Genomic DNA, 15,861 nt, shown 5'->3' with positions numbered 1-15,861 from the left:
TAATTAACAACAGATAGTTTGGAAAATCCCCGCCTCCACCCCCTAGGTAACTAATTTAAACAGTGTGTATCTCAGCCCTATTGTGTTGGGGTAGCTATGTTCTGCCATTAAAATCTCCACCCAGACCTGAAATGCTGTCTCTTGCCGTTGTGGGTATGTGTGATAAAATTACTTTCTTTCGGGCGAGTGTCCTCTTGTGATAAAGTAAATTCATCTACTTTCAAAGTTGTAATGAGGAAAATCGCTAGTAGTTCCTTTGAACTGTGGCCATACACTGACAAATCAAAACAAATTCATGTAAGTTAAACCTCCAAATGTCTATCTATTAAAGCGTTTTTACTAGATTTCACACAAATTCCTTCAACTAAATGTCTGTCATAGATCAAATCCAGCAGATGTTTATTTCACCTCTACTTCTTTTGATCTCTGCCAGGATTTACATAAGGGTTGAATTTATTGCTGGCGTATCAGTTTTTGTAACTCAAATCTGACTATAGAACAGTGATTCTGAGCTCTGGTTTTACAATTTCACTAGCTGGTTTTAAAAAGCACATAGTAAAATTCTGAAATTTTTAATGACAATAGTTGATTTTTATTGAATTAATATTTTTAGACCAAACAGCTTTTTGGGAAAAAGTAGGTCTTATAAAGCAGAAGTTCTCAATATGAAAAAAAGGAAATATTCTTTAAATGCTCTTTAAATTCCCCTTCTCAAAACACTAATTTTGACTTAAATTTGTTTTCCAGGTCATTGCATGTTTTACTTGCAAAATAAATAGTTTAGAAAAATTTTGTATAGCTTTTGCTGTGTGACAGGCATTATTCTGAAGACATTCATATATGAACCCATGTAATCCTTATAACAACCCCAGTAGGTAGGCACAGTTATTCATTTCATCTCTTTTTACACATGGAAAAACTGAGGCACAGAGAGGGTAAATTGTTCAGTCACATAGCTGATAAAGGGCAGCACTGAGATTCAAACCCAGGAAGTCCAACTCCAGACCAAATTCATTTTACACTTTGTTCCCTAAAAGTTTACCATTTCCGCTTAGAATTCCTGAAACACTAGGTAAGAGTTGGCATAAGTGGTTATCAAAATGGGCCAAGCAGTAAATGAATAACTAAAGCAAAACTGTGACTGGACGTTTGAATCATTTGGGAAGTTTAAAAGAAAAGAATGCCTGAGCCCCACGCAGGCCAGCTAAATCAGAATCTCTTTGGGGGGACTCATGCAGCTGCGTAATGTTCAGCAGGTGATTCCACTGTGCAGCCAGGTTAAGAACCACCAGCCCAAACCTCTTTAGCTAAGTCTTAGTACAGGGATCTCAAACTTTGGCATGCATCAGAATCACTTAGAAGGTTTGTTAATCCTCGAGTGGCTGGGTCCCATTCCCAGAACTTCATCTTCAGTCAGTCTTGGGGGGAGCCCAAGAATTTCTATTAAGTTCCCAGGTGATGTTGATGCTGCCGGTTTAGGGAGCACGCTCTGAGAACCACTGTTTAACAGGTTGGGATAGGGGTAAAGGGGGAGGGTCGTGGAGACCTGGAAGAAACGGGACTAATTCTCTCAGTATCTCATCGACACTGATGCTGAAACATTTCCTCTACTTTGTTGATTTACCCAATACCACTGATCAAGGATGAGGGGAGAAAAGAAAAGTGAAAGATATGAAGCTAGAAGGAAGTGAGGGAAAAGAGAGAGAGAAGAGAATCAATTGCTGGTCAGTAAACTAAAGTTTTGTGGCTCTCTCACTGACTGAACCATATGTCAATGACAGAATGTAAAATGAGAAACCGTACAGATAGAGGTACATTCAAAAAGAAAATAAAGCTTTCTATGTCAGAAATAGAATAAAAAGACAAGGCAGTCAGTGAAACTGGAGGGCTGCTGAGGCGGGCTGTTAGTTCAGGTTACAGAAGCATCTGTTAGTTCAGCTCCTATAGGGTAACCTGGAAACCTGAGCTAGGGTCACTCTTTGAAACCAAGAATAGGGACAGATATGCTTTTTCCTATCCTTAGCACATGACAGGAGACCAAATGATCTGTTGCTAAGAATTGCCTTGGGATAGGCCAGTGTTTCTCAACTGGAGATGATTTCAATACGAGAGAGAGACCAGAAATGCTACTAAATATCCTACAATGCACAAAAGTGATGAGGTTGAGAAACTCTGGGCTAGACACAGCCCCAGAGCCAGGACCCGGGACAAGATGCTAGTTGACTAAGTAATGAATATGCTAAATGTGCAATATTACTGTGGGCCTGGATCACATAGCTGTTAATATAGACCTGGTTTCTGGGCTGGAGTCCTCAGGAAGAAATAGTAGAGAGAAGCACATCACTAGCGAAGGCAGAGAGAAGGCAGGGAGAAAAAGAAATAAAAATGGGTCCACAACACAAAATTCCAAAATATGGGAAGAAAACTATTAATAAGAAATAAAAACTCGGGGGCTGGCCCCATGGCTGAGCAGTTGAGTTCGCGCACTCCGATTCCACGGCCCAGGGTTTTGCCAGTTCGAATCCTGGGCACAGACATGGCACCATTCATCAGGCCATGCTGAGGTGGCATCCCACGTACCACAACTGGAAGGACCCACAACTAAAAATACACAACTATGTACCAGGGGGCTTTGGGGAGAAAAAGGAAAAATAAAATCTTTTTTTTTAAAAAAAAGAAAAACCCAACAAAATCAACAACTGAAAGATGGGTTTACCTCAGATTAAATTGAAATAATAGAACAATCTGAAAATGACTTTAAGAATTTAGGATTCATCAATAAACAAATAAATGAATGATATCCATAGGAGAGTATGAGAATATTTGAAACAAAAATAGGTAGACATTAGGGAAGACTAGGTGGTTATGAAAAGTAACCAATTCAAAAAATTGGAAATTAAAACTTAATCACTGGAACAAAAACTCAATATATGGGATAAAATCAGGATTGGACACAGATAGGATGAACAACTATCTTGGTCTGTCTGAGACTAAGAGTTTTTTGGGACATGGGACTTTAATGCTAAAACTAGGAAAGTGTTGGGCAAATTGAGACATTGGTCACCCTAGACACAGTTGAAGAAAAACTTAGTGAATTGGAAGATGAAGTTGATAAACTGATTTAGAATTTATTACAGAGAGACACAGAGATTAAAAAATTTGGAGAGCAAATAAATCATGGAGGATAGATTGAGACCAACTGTCATCTAATAGGAACTCTAGACAAAAAAAACTAGGAAGGAGGAAATGGTAGAGTAATAGTTTTTGAAGAAATAACAGCTGAGAGTTTTGTAGAATTAAAAAAAGTCATTAGGCTTTAGATTAAGCAACTACAGCCTGAGGGCTAAATCCACTTGCCACCTATTCTTATAAATAAAGTTCTATTGGAACACAGCCATGCCCATTTGTTTATGCATTGTCTATGGCTGCTTTCATGCTGCAATGGGAGAGCTGTAAAGCTGTAACAGAGACTACAGAGCCTGCAAAACCTAAAATATTTATTATCTGGCTCTTTGCAGAAATGCCATAGACCTCTGCTTTAAATTGATACTCTGGGTACCAAGCAGGATAAATAAAAATAAATTCATATCTCTAAGAAGTACAGTAAAGCTGCAGAACATAAAGATAAAGAAACATCTTAAAGGGAATGACAATTTCCAACTACATGGAATGAGAATTAGACTTGACAGCATACTTACATCAGCAACAATAGAAGTCAGAAGCTAATGGAATAAGTCTGAAAAGTGTTGAGGAAAAGTAACTATCAATTTAGAATGCTTTTACAGAGGTAAACTATCGTTTAAGAGAGAAGTTAAAATGAAGAAGTTTTCAGTCATACAAAGACCAATATACATTGTAGTATATATTACTCATCTTCCAAATGGGTATGCATCTGTGCCAGTACTCTGAATGCTTGAGGATTGTACATCCCAACGTCTCTGAGACATGACCATATGAGTTATTTTGGCCAATTAAATATGAGTTAAAGTGATGTACATCTCTTCCAAGTAGAAGTTTTAAGAACTAGAAATAGGGTTGGAGGGTTGTGATCAATGGATAATTACACTGTATTAGGTCCTTCTTGTGTTTGGGAGGATAATAATAGCCATACTAAATAATTGTAGAAATTGTTAGACAATAGGAAAAAAGAATATGTACTTAGGTAAGAAGATATATAAATTCAGAGCAGAAGAGTAAGATGTAAGAAACAATGATAAATGTGGAATTTTATGAAATACATTGACTAGTATGACAGAGACAGAAGCCTAGAAGCAGATCACACACATATGGAACATGGACATACGCTGGAGGAGGCATTAGAAAGCAGTAGGGGAAAAGAACAGAGCAGGCTAAAATAAACAGTACTCAACAATCCTATGCATTCGTATGTTCATCACAGCATTATTCACAATAGCCAAGATGTGGAAGCAACCACAAGTGCCCATCAATGGATGAATAGATTAAGAAGATGTGGTATATATACAATGGAATACTACTCAGCCATAAAAAAGACAAAATTGTGCCATTTGCGACAACATGGATGGATCTTGAGGGTATTATGCTAAGTGAAATAAGCCAGCCAGATAAAGACAAACACCATATGATTTCACTCATATGTGGAAGATAAACAGACACCTGGATAAAGAGAACAGATCAGTGGTTACCAGAGGCGAATGTGGTGGGGGGAGGGCAAAAGGGGTAAAGGGGAACATAAGTATGATGATGAATGAAAACTAAACTATTGGTGATGAGCATGATGCAGTCTATACAGAAAGTGATATATGATAATGTACACCTGAAATTTACACAACCCTATAAGCCCATATGAACTCAATACAATAATTTTTTAAAAAAAATGCAGAAATGAAAAAAGGCTTATTTTTAGGTTTGATGGCATTAAGATTTAAAACTTCTGTATAAAAAAGAGATACCAAAAATAAAGTAAAAAAACGCCACAGATTGGGAGCATAAATTCGCAATATATCTAACTGACACAGGATTAATGCCTAGAGTTATATAAAGAATTCCTATACATCAACATGAAAAGATAATCTGTAAGAAAACAGATGAAGCACATGAAGAGAATTTACAGAAGAGGTTACTCGAATGGTCAATAATCTCATGAAAATATGTTCCATCTTAGAAGTAATCAGGAGAATTGAAACAACAATGCAGTAGAGTTTCGCATATAACAAATTCTCAAAACTCTATCAATAAATCTGACAATACCAAGTTTTAGGGATGATGTACAGACATGGCAACTCTCACACAAGGCTACATGTGTCCAAATGCACATATCTTGAAAGTACACCAGAGCGGAAAAAGGAAAATGCAGAAATCACAAAAAAATCAAACTGGGCAAAACATTACTATATGCTATTTTATGCATACAGGCAGATGAAATAAAAATATAAAAACATGGCTGAGAAGGTGAGATGCCACTTTCAGAGCAGGAAAGTGCTGTTGGAGGGATGGGCATGGAACTAGGAGGGGCAAAAAAGGGCTTCCACTTTGTCTTTTTTATTTTCTAAAAGGATGGCAAAATGCCAACATTGTGGCAAATGGTAATATGTGTGAAATCTGAGTGTGAGTATACGAGCATTTGTTACATTGTTTATTTCATAACATACCATGATATTTTAAAGAGAAGGACGTGAGAGGAAAGGAAGGGCAGAGAATGCACCTCCAAGAATTAGGGAAGTGACATAGAAGTTACCAAATGAAGAATTGGAGCCCCACACCCATTCACTTCAAGAACAAGGGTGTCACACATTTAGTGTATGCTAAAATGTGATCTAAGTGGCCCTCATTTCCTCCTGCATGCACTGATGTGTCATTGAAAGAGATCACCTACAATTTGAACCTTTGAACTTCTTACCCTTAGCTTGAAACTTGCTTGACATAGCACAGAAACTTTTTTTTTTTGAGGAAGATTAGCCCTGAGCTAACATCTGACACCAATCCTCCTCTTTTTTGCCAAGGAAGACTGGCCCTGAGCTAACATCTGTGCCTATCTTCCTCTAGTTTATATGTGGGACACCTGCCACAGCATGGCTTGACAAGCGGTGCATAGGTCTGCACCCGGGATCCGAACCGGTGAACCCTGGGCCACCAAAGCAGAGAATGCGAACTTGACCTCTGTGCCACTGGGCCGGCCCCCACGGAAATTTTTTTTAACACATTGGGCTAGATCTTGCAGCAAAAGGTAGGTGTCCCTTTTTTTGGATGGAGAGGATATGAATAGGCCAAGGAGTCAAGGGCGTAGATATTTATTTGGGGATATTAGCATTTCATTCAAGACCCTGATGACCTCCTCCAGCTTACATGATAAGGACAAGAATTACACTCTCCTTTAAAGAAGCGGGTTGGAACCCCAGCTCTCAGAGGGAGCCTTCTAGCTCAGAGTTCATACACTGATTTTCCGGGGATGCCAGCTCTCATCTGGGCCTCCATTGCAGCCCGTCAACTTATTTGCAAGTCCCTAAACCTGTTTCCCTTAGAAACCCTTCACTTATTCTCTAACTTGACTGTGTTCAAATTTGGGGGCACAATTTTGAAGGACGAGGGAGAAACATATCACTTCAAAGTAGCCCTCGTCTCAAAATGTGAATCACATACTGGCACTCACTCTTTTGCTCAGGAGCCTCCAGTGACTACCGGGGAGGACAAAATAGGATTGAATTCTCGTCAGGGCCTTTGAGACCCAGCAATTATGTGGCTGCTGCCTATTTCTTGAAACTACCTTTTTCCACTCTCCTCTGCTCTTGTTCATCCTCCGGCCATGCTGGTCTTCTTGCAGATCCAAGCACTTCCCTGCCCACATCTTTTGCACCTGCCATTTCCTCTGCTAGAAGTGGTCTTTACTGCCACTTTTCCCATGCCCAGCTCATTCTTACTCTTTGCTGAAGCAATTCTCAACCCTTGCTGGGTCCCACCTTCCACCTGAAGGTTTCCATTTAACTGGTCTCAGTTGAGGCCCTGAGAATGGGTGTGATTTATAAGCTGCTCAAGTGATTCTAATGTGCAGCCAGAGTTGAGAACCACTGCTTTAGTTGAAAGATCACCTCCTCAGAGACCAGACCCCTATCTAGAGAGGATGTCTCTCCTGTATGCTCTCTCAGCTCCTTCAGAAGTCACCAAAAGACGTTTTACTTGTTTCCACAGAACAGTGGTTCTCCAAGTGCCTGGACCAGCAGCGTCAGCATCATATGGGAACGTATTAGAAATGCGAATTCCTAGGCCCCATCCCTGACTCTCCAGGTGACTCAGTGTTCAAGTTTGAGACTTTGCACTAAGTGTAAGCTCTGGGAAGCCAGGACCCGACCTGTGTCATTCGTCCTGCATTCTCATCTAGCAGAGCCACGAGGTGGAGGGGAGGCTCAATAAACCTTTGTTCAATGAATGAGTCACTGATAGCACATTTCTTTTGTCCGTAACCCATATGTGAACTGAAAGCTGAATGAAAGGAGCAAAACAAACTAGCAAAAACCCAAAATACAATGTTTGCTTTATTTCTTAAAATTTTTTCAGGTTTAGTCATAAAACAATTTGTGCATGATTGGATATCTGCTTCTCTCTTTTGTCCAGAAAATTTCACAAATTGGAATATACCTAAAAAGACTTGCCATGCGGACAGGTATCAGTCCATTATTTCCACTGTAGGACTGTGAAGTGAGCTGATTGCTTGAAGGTCACGGATTAAGTCAATTTCCACAGGGGCAGATGTTCGAGAAGTAGAATCATATTGCCCAAGACCTTCCAGCTCTAAAAGGCGGAATCGTGTTATAAAGAATATCGGGCAACACCTAGGCCAACTCTGTACCTTCACTGAGCAGCTTGAGAGAGAACTGGAGAGACTGGGTTGAGATCCCACCAGGAGCCACTCCTTGCCACTGTGTAGCTAAAACCCGTCAATCTTCAGAGCCGATGTGCTTGTCCTCACAAAATCCCATGTACTTTTATGCCTCATTCCCACAAGTTCACACAGTTCCTCTACCAATAAGTTATAGGGAGAGGGCAATAAAAGGTGAATTTCCCAATAACCACCTGGGCCATGACATGGTCCCAGTTTCTGATTGCTCCCTTCTAGCACTCAGCCTGGAGGAGGCAGGGTTAGTCACACCAGTAGCACAGCAGGTGAGCATGCAGGGAGGGGAGGTATTTGGTCATTTCATCCCCCTTTCTGAACCCTGGAGTGGAGAACCAAAAAGCTAGGACCCCATCTAGCCTCCCATCCCAGTGGCTTCTATAGGTTTCAATAAAACTAGCATTCTGAAAATAGCACAATTCATCATGGCAGTAGCAGAAGCAGCTATGATAGCTGATTCCCAAATCCAACAGGGATGGGCCCTGATCTGAGGAACGGCCCCTCATACTCCTAAAAACCAGGCCTGAGCTTTTCTTGGATCATGCCGTTATCTTCCTCTGCACCTTCTTGTACCTACTTTTCCTCAGATGCAGCATAATGTGGAAAACCTCAGGCTCTGAGAGTGCATGGAGTTTTGCTCAAATTCCAGTCCCAATATTTAACAGTTGTGTGACTGTGAGCGAGGGACTTACCCTTTCCAAGACTCGGTGTACTCAGTGAGAAAGTAGGAATGAGAGCAGTAACTTTTTGTAAGGGTTGCTATGGGGATTAAATGAGATAGTGTATGTCAAGGTTCGTGAATGTTAACTGTCATTATCAATCTCCTCCTGTGTTCACTGGAAGTCTCTATGCCTCCTTAGGAAACGATTTCTTGGGGTCTAGAAGGAAGGAAACCACTATTTATCCAGTATCTGGTTGGTGCCTGTGCTGTAATAGATACTTTATAACTACAATGTTATTTACACTCCACAGCAACACTGTGTGATAGTTACTGTCATCATCATCATGTCACCACTATTGGATAAAGAAACAAACTCAGGGGCCAGCCTTATGGCGTAGTGGTTAAGTTTGGTACACTCCACTTTGGCAATCCAGGTTCCATGGGTTTGGATCCAGGGGGTGGACCCACACCACTTGTCAGTCATGCTGTGGTGGTGACCCGCATATAAAGTGGAGGAAGATTGGTACAGATATTAGCTCAGGGCTAATCTTCCTCAGCAAAAAAGAAAGAAAGAAACTCAGAGCTTAAGTGACTTGTGAAAAAAACATACAACTAGTAAGCAAACCATAAGGAGCCAGGAATATGGCCTCCTGACTGTGCTATGATGCTTTTCAAAGAGAAAATGCCTTTCTTAATATGCCACAGGCTTTTTGCAACCTGTCATAGAAATGTCAAAAACAATGTTAGGGAAAGAGAAATTAATGGAAATCTACTTCCTCTTTAAGTATAGGTTGGACATGCTACAAAGATAGGCACGTATATACCATAATTGCAGCTGGGATATTCATTTACCATGCCACTATATAGTAAGTAAACTTAAAAAATATTGTTTAACAAGAGGATATCTTTGTTAAAAGTCTTAAATATATGTATTTTTCACTTAGCTATTCTTCTAGTAGTTCTGTCAATGGATAATAATCAGGCAATGTATATAAAAGAATGCAGGTGACAGTCTTGTCATATAACCATAAAGAAAGAAAAACAAAATAAGAAAACTAAATGTCTCACTGTACAGAACTGACTAAAATAAATTATGTAAAACTACATAGTCACTAAAAGTGATTTATCATTAGAAATGATATCTAACTCATATATCTAACATATATTATTCAAAATGTTTTAAATAGAAAATTAGATTAGGATATGGTTTATAAAGTATGATAGCACTTATAGAAAATTACATTTGTAAAATATATTTTAAAATGATGTAATTCTAGAAGGGTCTATATTAATAATGATTGCCTCCTGGGTGACAAAACTATAGAAAATATGTATTATTTAATTTCTGCATATCTGTATTTCTAAGAATTTTTCTTTAATAATACATGTTACTTTCATAATAAGAGGATAATCTCTTAAAATATTGCTTATGTATTATCAAACACACACTATTCTGTTAAACTTTCTTTTTTTTCTGCTATTATCATCTCATTTTCCCCAAGAAAATCCAAATAACTCTATAAACCACAGTGCTCTCACTTATTTTTGAAGATGATAGCAATAATTAGGGTCAAGCTGTTTGCTAAGAATTCTGGACCTAAAGACCCAGTTTGGAGACACTAGAGGGACTTTTGAGCCCCAGCTTGACTGGTGGCTGCCTGCCTCTCACATGTGTGGCTACAGGAAGGGTCATGCTCTCTCATTTCCTCCACCACTGTGCATTCGTCTCTGCTATGACTCTGCAACTCTGCCCGCATCTCTCCTTCTCCCTCTCTCCCCCATGGCAAGGTCACACTCTCTCCCTTCCACACTTTCCCCCTTCTGCCTCTAGCGCTTCCTGATCGCAAACACATCCCATGAACCCTTTGCCCTCTCTATTCCAATGCCTGCAGCACACTCCCTCCCCCGCTGAGTCCCTGTAGCAGTCATTGTCTCAGTCTTATCTTCTCACTGGGAGCTGGCAAAGGAAGTAATCCTCTCCATAAGGAGAGCAGGGATAAACCAGTCTCCAGTCTTCTGGGGCTGGGGAGTCGGGGAGGGGGTGTGTGGGATAAAAGTTGGCTCTCTTTTAGACTCTGGGAGCACGAGACACAAACATGTAGAAGAACGCAGCCAACTTTTACAGAGAAATAATATGAAACTGTGTAACAGAATATTAACACTGTAGTTCAGCTACATTATGAGTTAAGCTAGTTTTTATGGTCCAACTGGGAACACAGTCACTATTTTAAGTGTGCTCCAGATAATGACTTTCAATTAACTTTGGCAATATAACCTGTCCCTAAGGTTTGGACTATTTGGGGCTTTATTTGCTTCTCTTAATTAAAATAATAAAATGCATTTTTTAAACAAAAAGCTCCTTTTGTAAAATCTACTCTGTTGTCAAAATGGCACTCATCATCAGCAATATTGCCCTGCGCATATCATTGGAGTTCTCTTCTGGGATCCAAAGTGCTCAGAATAGAGAACTTGACTGCTGGGTCTGGCACCCAGCTAGCTTAAGAGGCAAAGACAAAGAATGCGGCTTTTCTTTCTGGAAGGCATAGCTCTTCCTCTGTTCTGAAGTCTCGAATCAGAAAAGGGAACTCCTGAAGCCATAGTCTTTCAGCTATACTGGTATAATAAAGACTCAGCAGCTTTATTAGCAAATGGAACAACAGTTGGACAAGCAAAAATTCCAAAGGCTTGGAGGACCTGGCGGTGAAGCACCCCCACCCCTCTCTGCTCCAGGTAGAGAAAGTTAGATGTTTCCCAGGAAACCAGGGAGAGTCATAAAATCTATCACTTACCATTCTTTTTGAAAAGAGTTGATGTGCCTGGCACCCAGCGACCTCGAAGATGCTGTAACGCGGACAGTGAATGTGCAAGTTAGCTTTGCAGAGTATACTTCCTTTTTTGAACTGTGTGGTCTGTCCAGCTTTCACACATTGATACGTGAGAGTTATTTGCATATTATCTCAGTCCTCAGAGTATTTGTATAACTGGCCAGGTTTATCTAGTTATCACACTTTAATAATATGCGAGCAGGTACAGGTGATACTTTGAAGTCTGAGAGATTAACACAGAGTTTTTAAAAAAGTGCCTGGATATTAAATTCTGTGTACATTATTATTATTTTTTTTAAAGATTGGCACCTGAGCTAACAACTGTTGCCAATCTTCTTTTTTTCTTCTTTTTCTCCCCAAATCCACCCAGTACCTAGTTGTATATTTTAGTTGTGGGTCCCTCTAGTTGTGGCATGTGGGATGCTGGTTCAGCATGGCTTGATGAGCAGTGCCATGTCCTTGCCCAGGATCCGAACCGGGGAAACTCTGGGCTGCGGAAGCGGAGCGCTCGAACTTAACCACTTGGCCACGGAGCCGGCCCCCTATCTTCATTATTAACCTGTTTTATATCAAATCAGTATTTGTGGATCGATCGATCTATCTATCTATCTATCTAACTATCTATCTGTGAATGAAGGGCCCATTCTAAAATGTTAACAGTGGTTGACTTGGATAGAGAAATTATTACAAATAATTCTTGTTTTGTACTTTGCTGACTTTTTGACTTTTTTGAGTACATAGTACTTGTTAAAAACATCACTATGATCTTAAAAAGACCGAAGGCTTGTGATAATTTTAATTAACAATTCCAGATGTATTTAAACCTATCTCACCAATATGTAAATAGTAACAATATTTGTAAGTTTATCATAGGATGTCATTCATTTCACTGAAAATACAAAGTGCCTGTCAATCTAGGTTCATGTGTTAATTTTTCGGTAATACTTATTTTCATCCGATGCCTCCATCTCTCACATTGATGAAGGAGATATTAAGATATTAAGCGTATGGTATTTGATCCCCAGTAGTCGGATTTTGCACCAATCATCCGTAGTACCTCTCTGAAAACATTCAGGTACACAGAATTTTCTCCTTTATTTTGAATATATAACCTGATACTTTAGTAATTTCAAGGGCAGAAATTCATCTTTCTCATTGCAGAGGAAAGGCAACCAATTGCTTAATTTGGGGTTGCAAATTTCTAGATCTTCTTGTAAGGACTCCCACCTTCACCCAGTAGAGGGGCACCAAATTTCTTCACTTGATGCCGAGCTGATACTAATCACGACTGTAACAATGCAAAATTCTTTATTAAAAAAGATGTTTCCTACTATTTATTCCTTAAAATGAAAATGTTTTTCAAAATCAAGATGTGATTAGAAATATGGGTAGAATTATTGCCGGGACAAGACAGGGAGGCAGAACAGGGCCGAGTTCCTGGGGTTAGAAAGGAACCTGACGTTACCTTGAAACTTTCGGGGGTTTTAAAGAGAGGTGGGTTGAGGAATAATCAGGAGCCAGATGGGTCATCAGGAATCTGAAATTGCACAGTCTTTGGCACACAATAAATGCTCAGTGAATGAATGGAGGAGGATGATCAAGGCAAGGCAGGTATAGGAACCAGGCACCCTTCTAGATATAAAACATTGACTGGAAAAAGTCCTTGGAATGGAGACATTCTTTAGCTCAGCCAGAAAGCCTCTTCTCCACTGTCTGCTGGCGCAGAAATTATCCCAGGGCAGGTGCGGCTCAGGGCCTAAAGCAGTTGCTCTCAATCTGGCCCTCATTAAAATCACCTGGGAAGCTTTTAAAACTCCCAGTTCACAGGCTTCACCCCAGACTTTTAAATCAAAATCTCCAGGTTTGAGACACAGGCTTCAGTATTTTTTAAAGTTTCCCAGGTAATTCTAAGGTGCAGGCAAGCCTGGGCTCGAAAAGGAGAAGCAGGTGACTCATACGATGAGGTGGTGAACAGATCACCAGGCAAGCCTTGTCAAGAGAAATAATCCTGATGCTCTGACATTGTTAGGACTAAGTTTAACAAGGGATTTTCACCATGTGCTACATGATTACTTATTCTTGGTGATTCAATGATTTTCTCTCTGTACCAGTAAGTTGGACAAAAATTCCATTATAAATAGAAATCTAGCACTTTCTACTAACAATGTAACCAACTGGACAAGCCTCTGGTTAGACAACTTCAAATTTCTACTCATTCATTTGAATTCCATTTCAACTTGTGTTTATTTCTAAATGCAGATTAAGGTAATTTTTAGCTATTATTGACATAAATTCAGCAGTCTCTCCAACACATATATTTAAGAGAAGTATTTTGGCTAAGAAAAAACAAGGGCTGAAGCATCCAACCATAACTCATAAGCCACCAATAAGTTTTTATTTTTGGAGCATAATCACTACTTTAAAAAAATATATATCAAATATCACATACGTGAGTACATTTCCTGTGAAGTCAATTAAGTACATCAGTCCCTGAGCAGGAAAATGAAACAGGAAATGCAATGAAGATGACAGAAAATATAGTGATACCATCTAAAGAGGATGATATTTTCGCGGTATGAGCACTGCAATTATTTCTGCTAGTGGAGGGAGAAGTAGCTCAGAGAATGCAAAAGTGGCTAGAATTCTTCAAATACTTGGGTGTGTTTTCTTTTTGTAAATTTGCATTCTAGAACACTGCTTTTGTTTAGGCAATGAGTCTGCCCCTCTGGCGTTTATTGAAGGTGACAGCAAGGTGGTGACAGGGAGGCCCAGAGACACTGAGTGACTTACGAAAACCAGCTTCATTTTTTTTTTTAAGTCAGTTTACAGGAAGATGGAGGGAGACAGCACTAGTGAAAATTTAAGTAACATTACTTACTCATCGTTATTTACAAGCATTGTCAGTGTTATGTATCAGGCATTGAAAGGAGCCTGGTTAAAATTGTCAGCATAGAGAGTTAGAAATGCTCGTAAACTCTTACACAATTTCAGCTTTATAACCTGAATGCTACCATTTTAGGGAAGAAGCAAATGATCATCTACTTCATGTGCCCAACACTAACATGCCTGGACAAGACCCCTGAGATAGGAGAACAGAGAGATGTTGAGTCTCACCTCTTCCAGGAAGCCTTCTCTGCTGCTTGCTCACTCATCTCTTCCTTTTTCTGGACTTCTGTAGACCAAACCACCGAAGTGAAGTTCTTCTATATGGTTGCCTTTTACGGTTTTCCCATTGTATCGTCTGCATTAGGTTTGGCTCCTTAACTAGATTTGAAACTCCTCCAGTGCAAATTAATTTTCATATTTTCTTCTGTCACACTAAGATCCTAGAGCAGCTTTTATTTTTTGAAATGTTTTTTGGCTCATGTGTTCCTTTCAGAATCTGATGAAAGCAGCATACGCTTTGCGTACAAATTCTGCGTGTGTACAGCCTCCCTTGAAACCCCTCATTTATGGGAAGCTGTAGGAGAATTCTTGGCTAAAATATTGTCAAACAACTAGGAGATGGTCACTACATTGCTGCTTTTTGATGATGAAATGAAAGCACAGAAATGTTAAGTGACCCCTCAAGTTTCCAGACTAGGAAACTGGTCAGCTAAAACTTCATTATTTTGTAAACTTGTCACTTTTTATCAACATGCTTTTGAACTGTGCCAGCCAAAAACAACTCAAACTCACAAAATGGATTCATAGAAATTAAAGGAAATTCTAGTCTCTCTGCTTTGATAGATATGGAATAGCCAAATGGAAAGTAGTGGGAAGAAAGCAGGATAAGAACAGCAACGCTGAAAAAGGTCATGCAGGAGGAAATGGGGAGTTCCTGGATTTGGCTCATTTCTCTTTCACTTTTTGTTTTGAAAACAAAATGGATTTTTTTCACTCTTGTACTTTTTAGTTTTGATGGAAGAAGGCCTTAACTCTTTCAGAACATCAACGTTCAGGAAGAAGTAACTTATTAATCAACTTCAGTAAAAAATTAACTCATCTTCCAGGAAAAGGAGAGTTCCCACTATATTTCTGTAGGATGAGTAAATTGTATTTAAACTCAAGGACGGCAAGGAACAATTGTCTTTAAAATTTAAACCCAACCCCAGAAAATGTTTACTAAACTCTAGAAGAACTGTTGAAATAGGACAATGGAGAAATAATCTAAACTTTACTTACGGAGTCTTTTATCAAACCAATTAACTTGAAGAGCCGAGACAAAGAACAAAACATGGAATTCTATGTTATATATCTATTTACTTATTACTCTCTTTTGCTATTTGGCTATAATTTGTGTCTCACCCGGTCTTGGCTTTTGGGGGACTTAGAAGGCTCTGCAGGACTCTGTTGAGTCTTGATATTTTCTTCTTATGGCTTTTGTTATTCTCTTTTCATGGCTTCTCACTTCTTCAGTCCTTGTATACTCCTCTCAGAAGCAGCATCCAAGTTGGAATTCTTCTATCTCACTGGGTCTCAAGACAAGGAGATTTAACTGACATCATCAAACTGACACACCCTCATTG

At 39.5% G+C, this 15,861-nt stretch overlaps 1 protein-coding gene across 3 annotated transcripts in view; it reads right to left on the bottom strand.

Annotated features, from left to right (window-relative positions):
• Positions 1 to 14,887, bottom strand: part of FYB1 (FYN binding protein 1) — a 156,602-nt gene extending 141,715 nt beyond the window's left edge. For 2 of the 3 annotated variants that reach the window (XM_014831213.3, XM_014831214.3), the window contains exon 1: positions 11,318 to 11,369. In XM_014831213.3, coding sequence (XP_014686699.1) covers positions 11,318 to 11,320 — 3 coding nt within the window. In that variant the 5' untranslated portion in view covers positions 11,321 to 11,369. Of the gene's footprint in view, positions 1 to 11,317; positions 11,370 to 14,467 lie in introns of those variants that run through there. The other variant, XM_070519737.1, reaches the window with a different exon arrangement.
• Between the last annotated feature and the right edge of the window lie 974 nt (positions 14,888 to 15,861).

This window comes from Equus asinus, chromosome 10, assembly GCF_041296235.1.
Source record: "Equus asinus isolate D_3611 breed Donkey chromosome 10, EquAss-T2T_v2, whole genome shotgun sequence".
Classification (NCBI taxonomy): Eukaryota; Metazoa; Chordata; class Mammalia; order Perissodactyla; family Equidae; genus Equus; species Equus asinus.
This window is presented reverse-complemented; position numbering and strand designations above follow the sequence as displayed.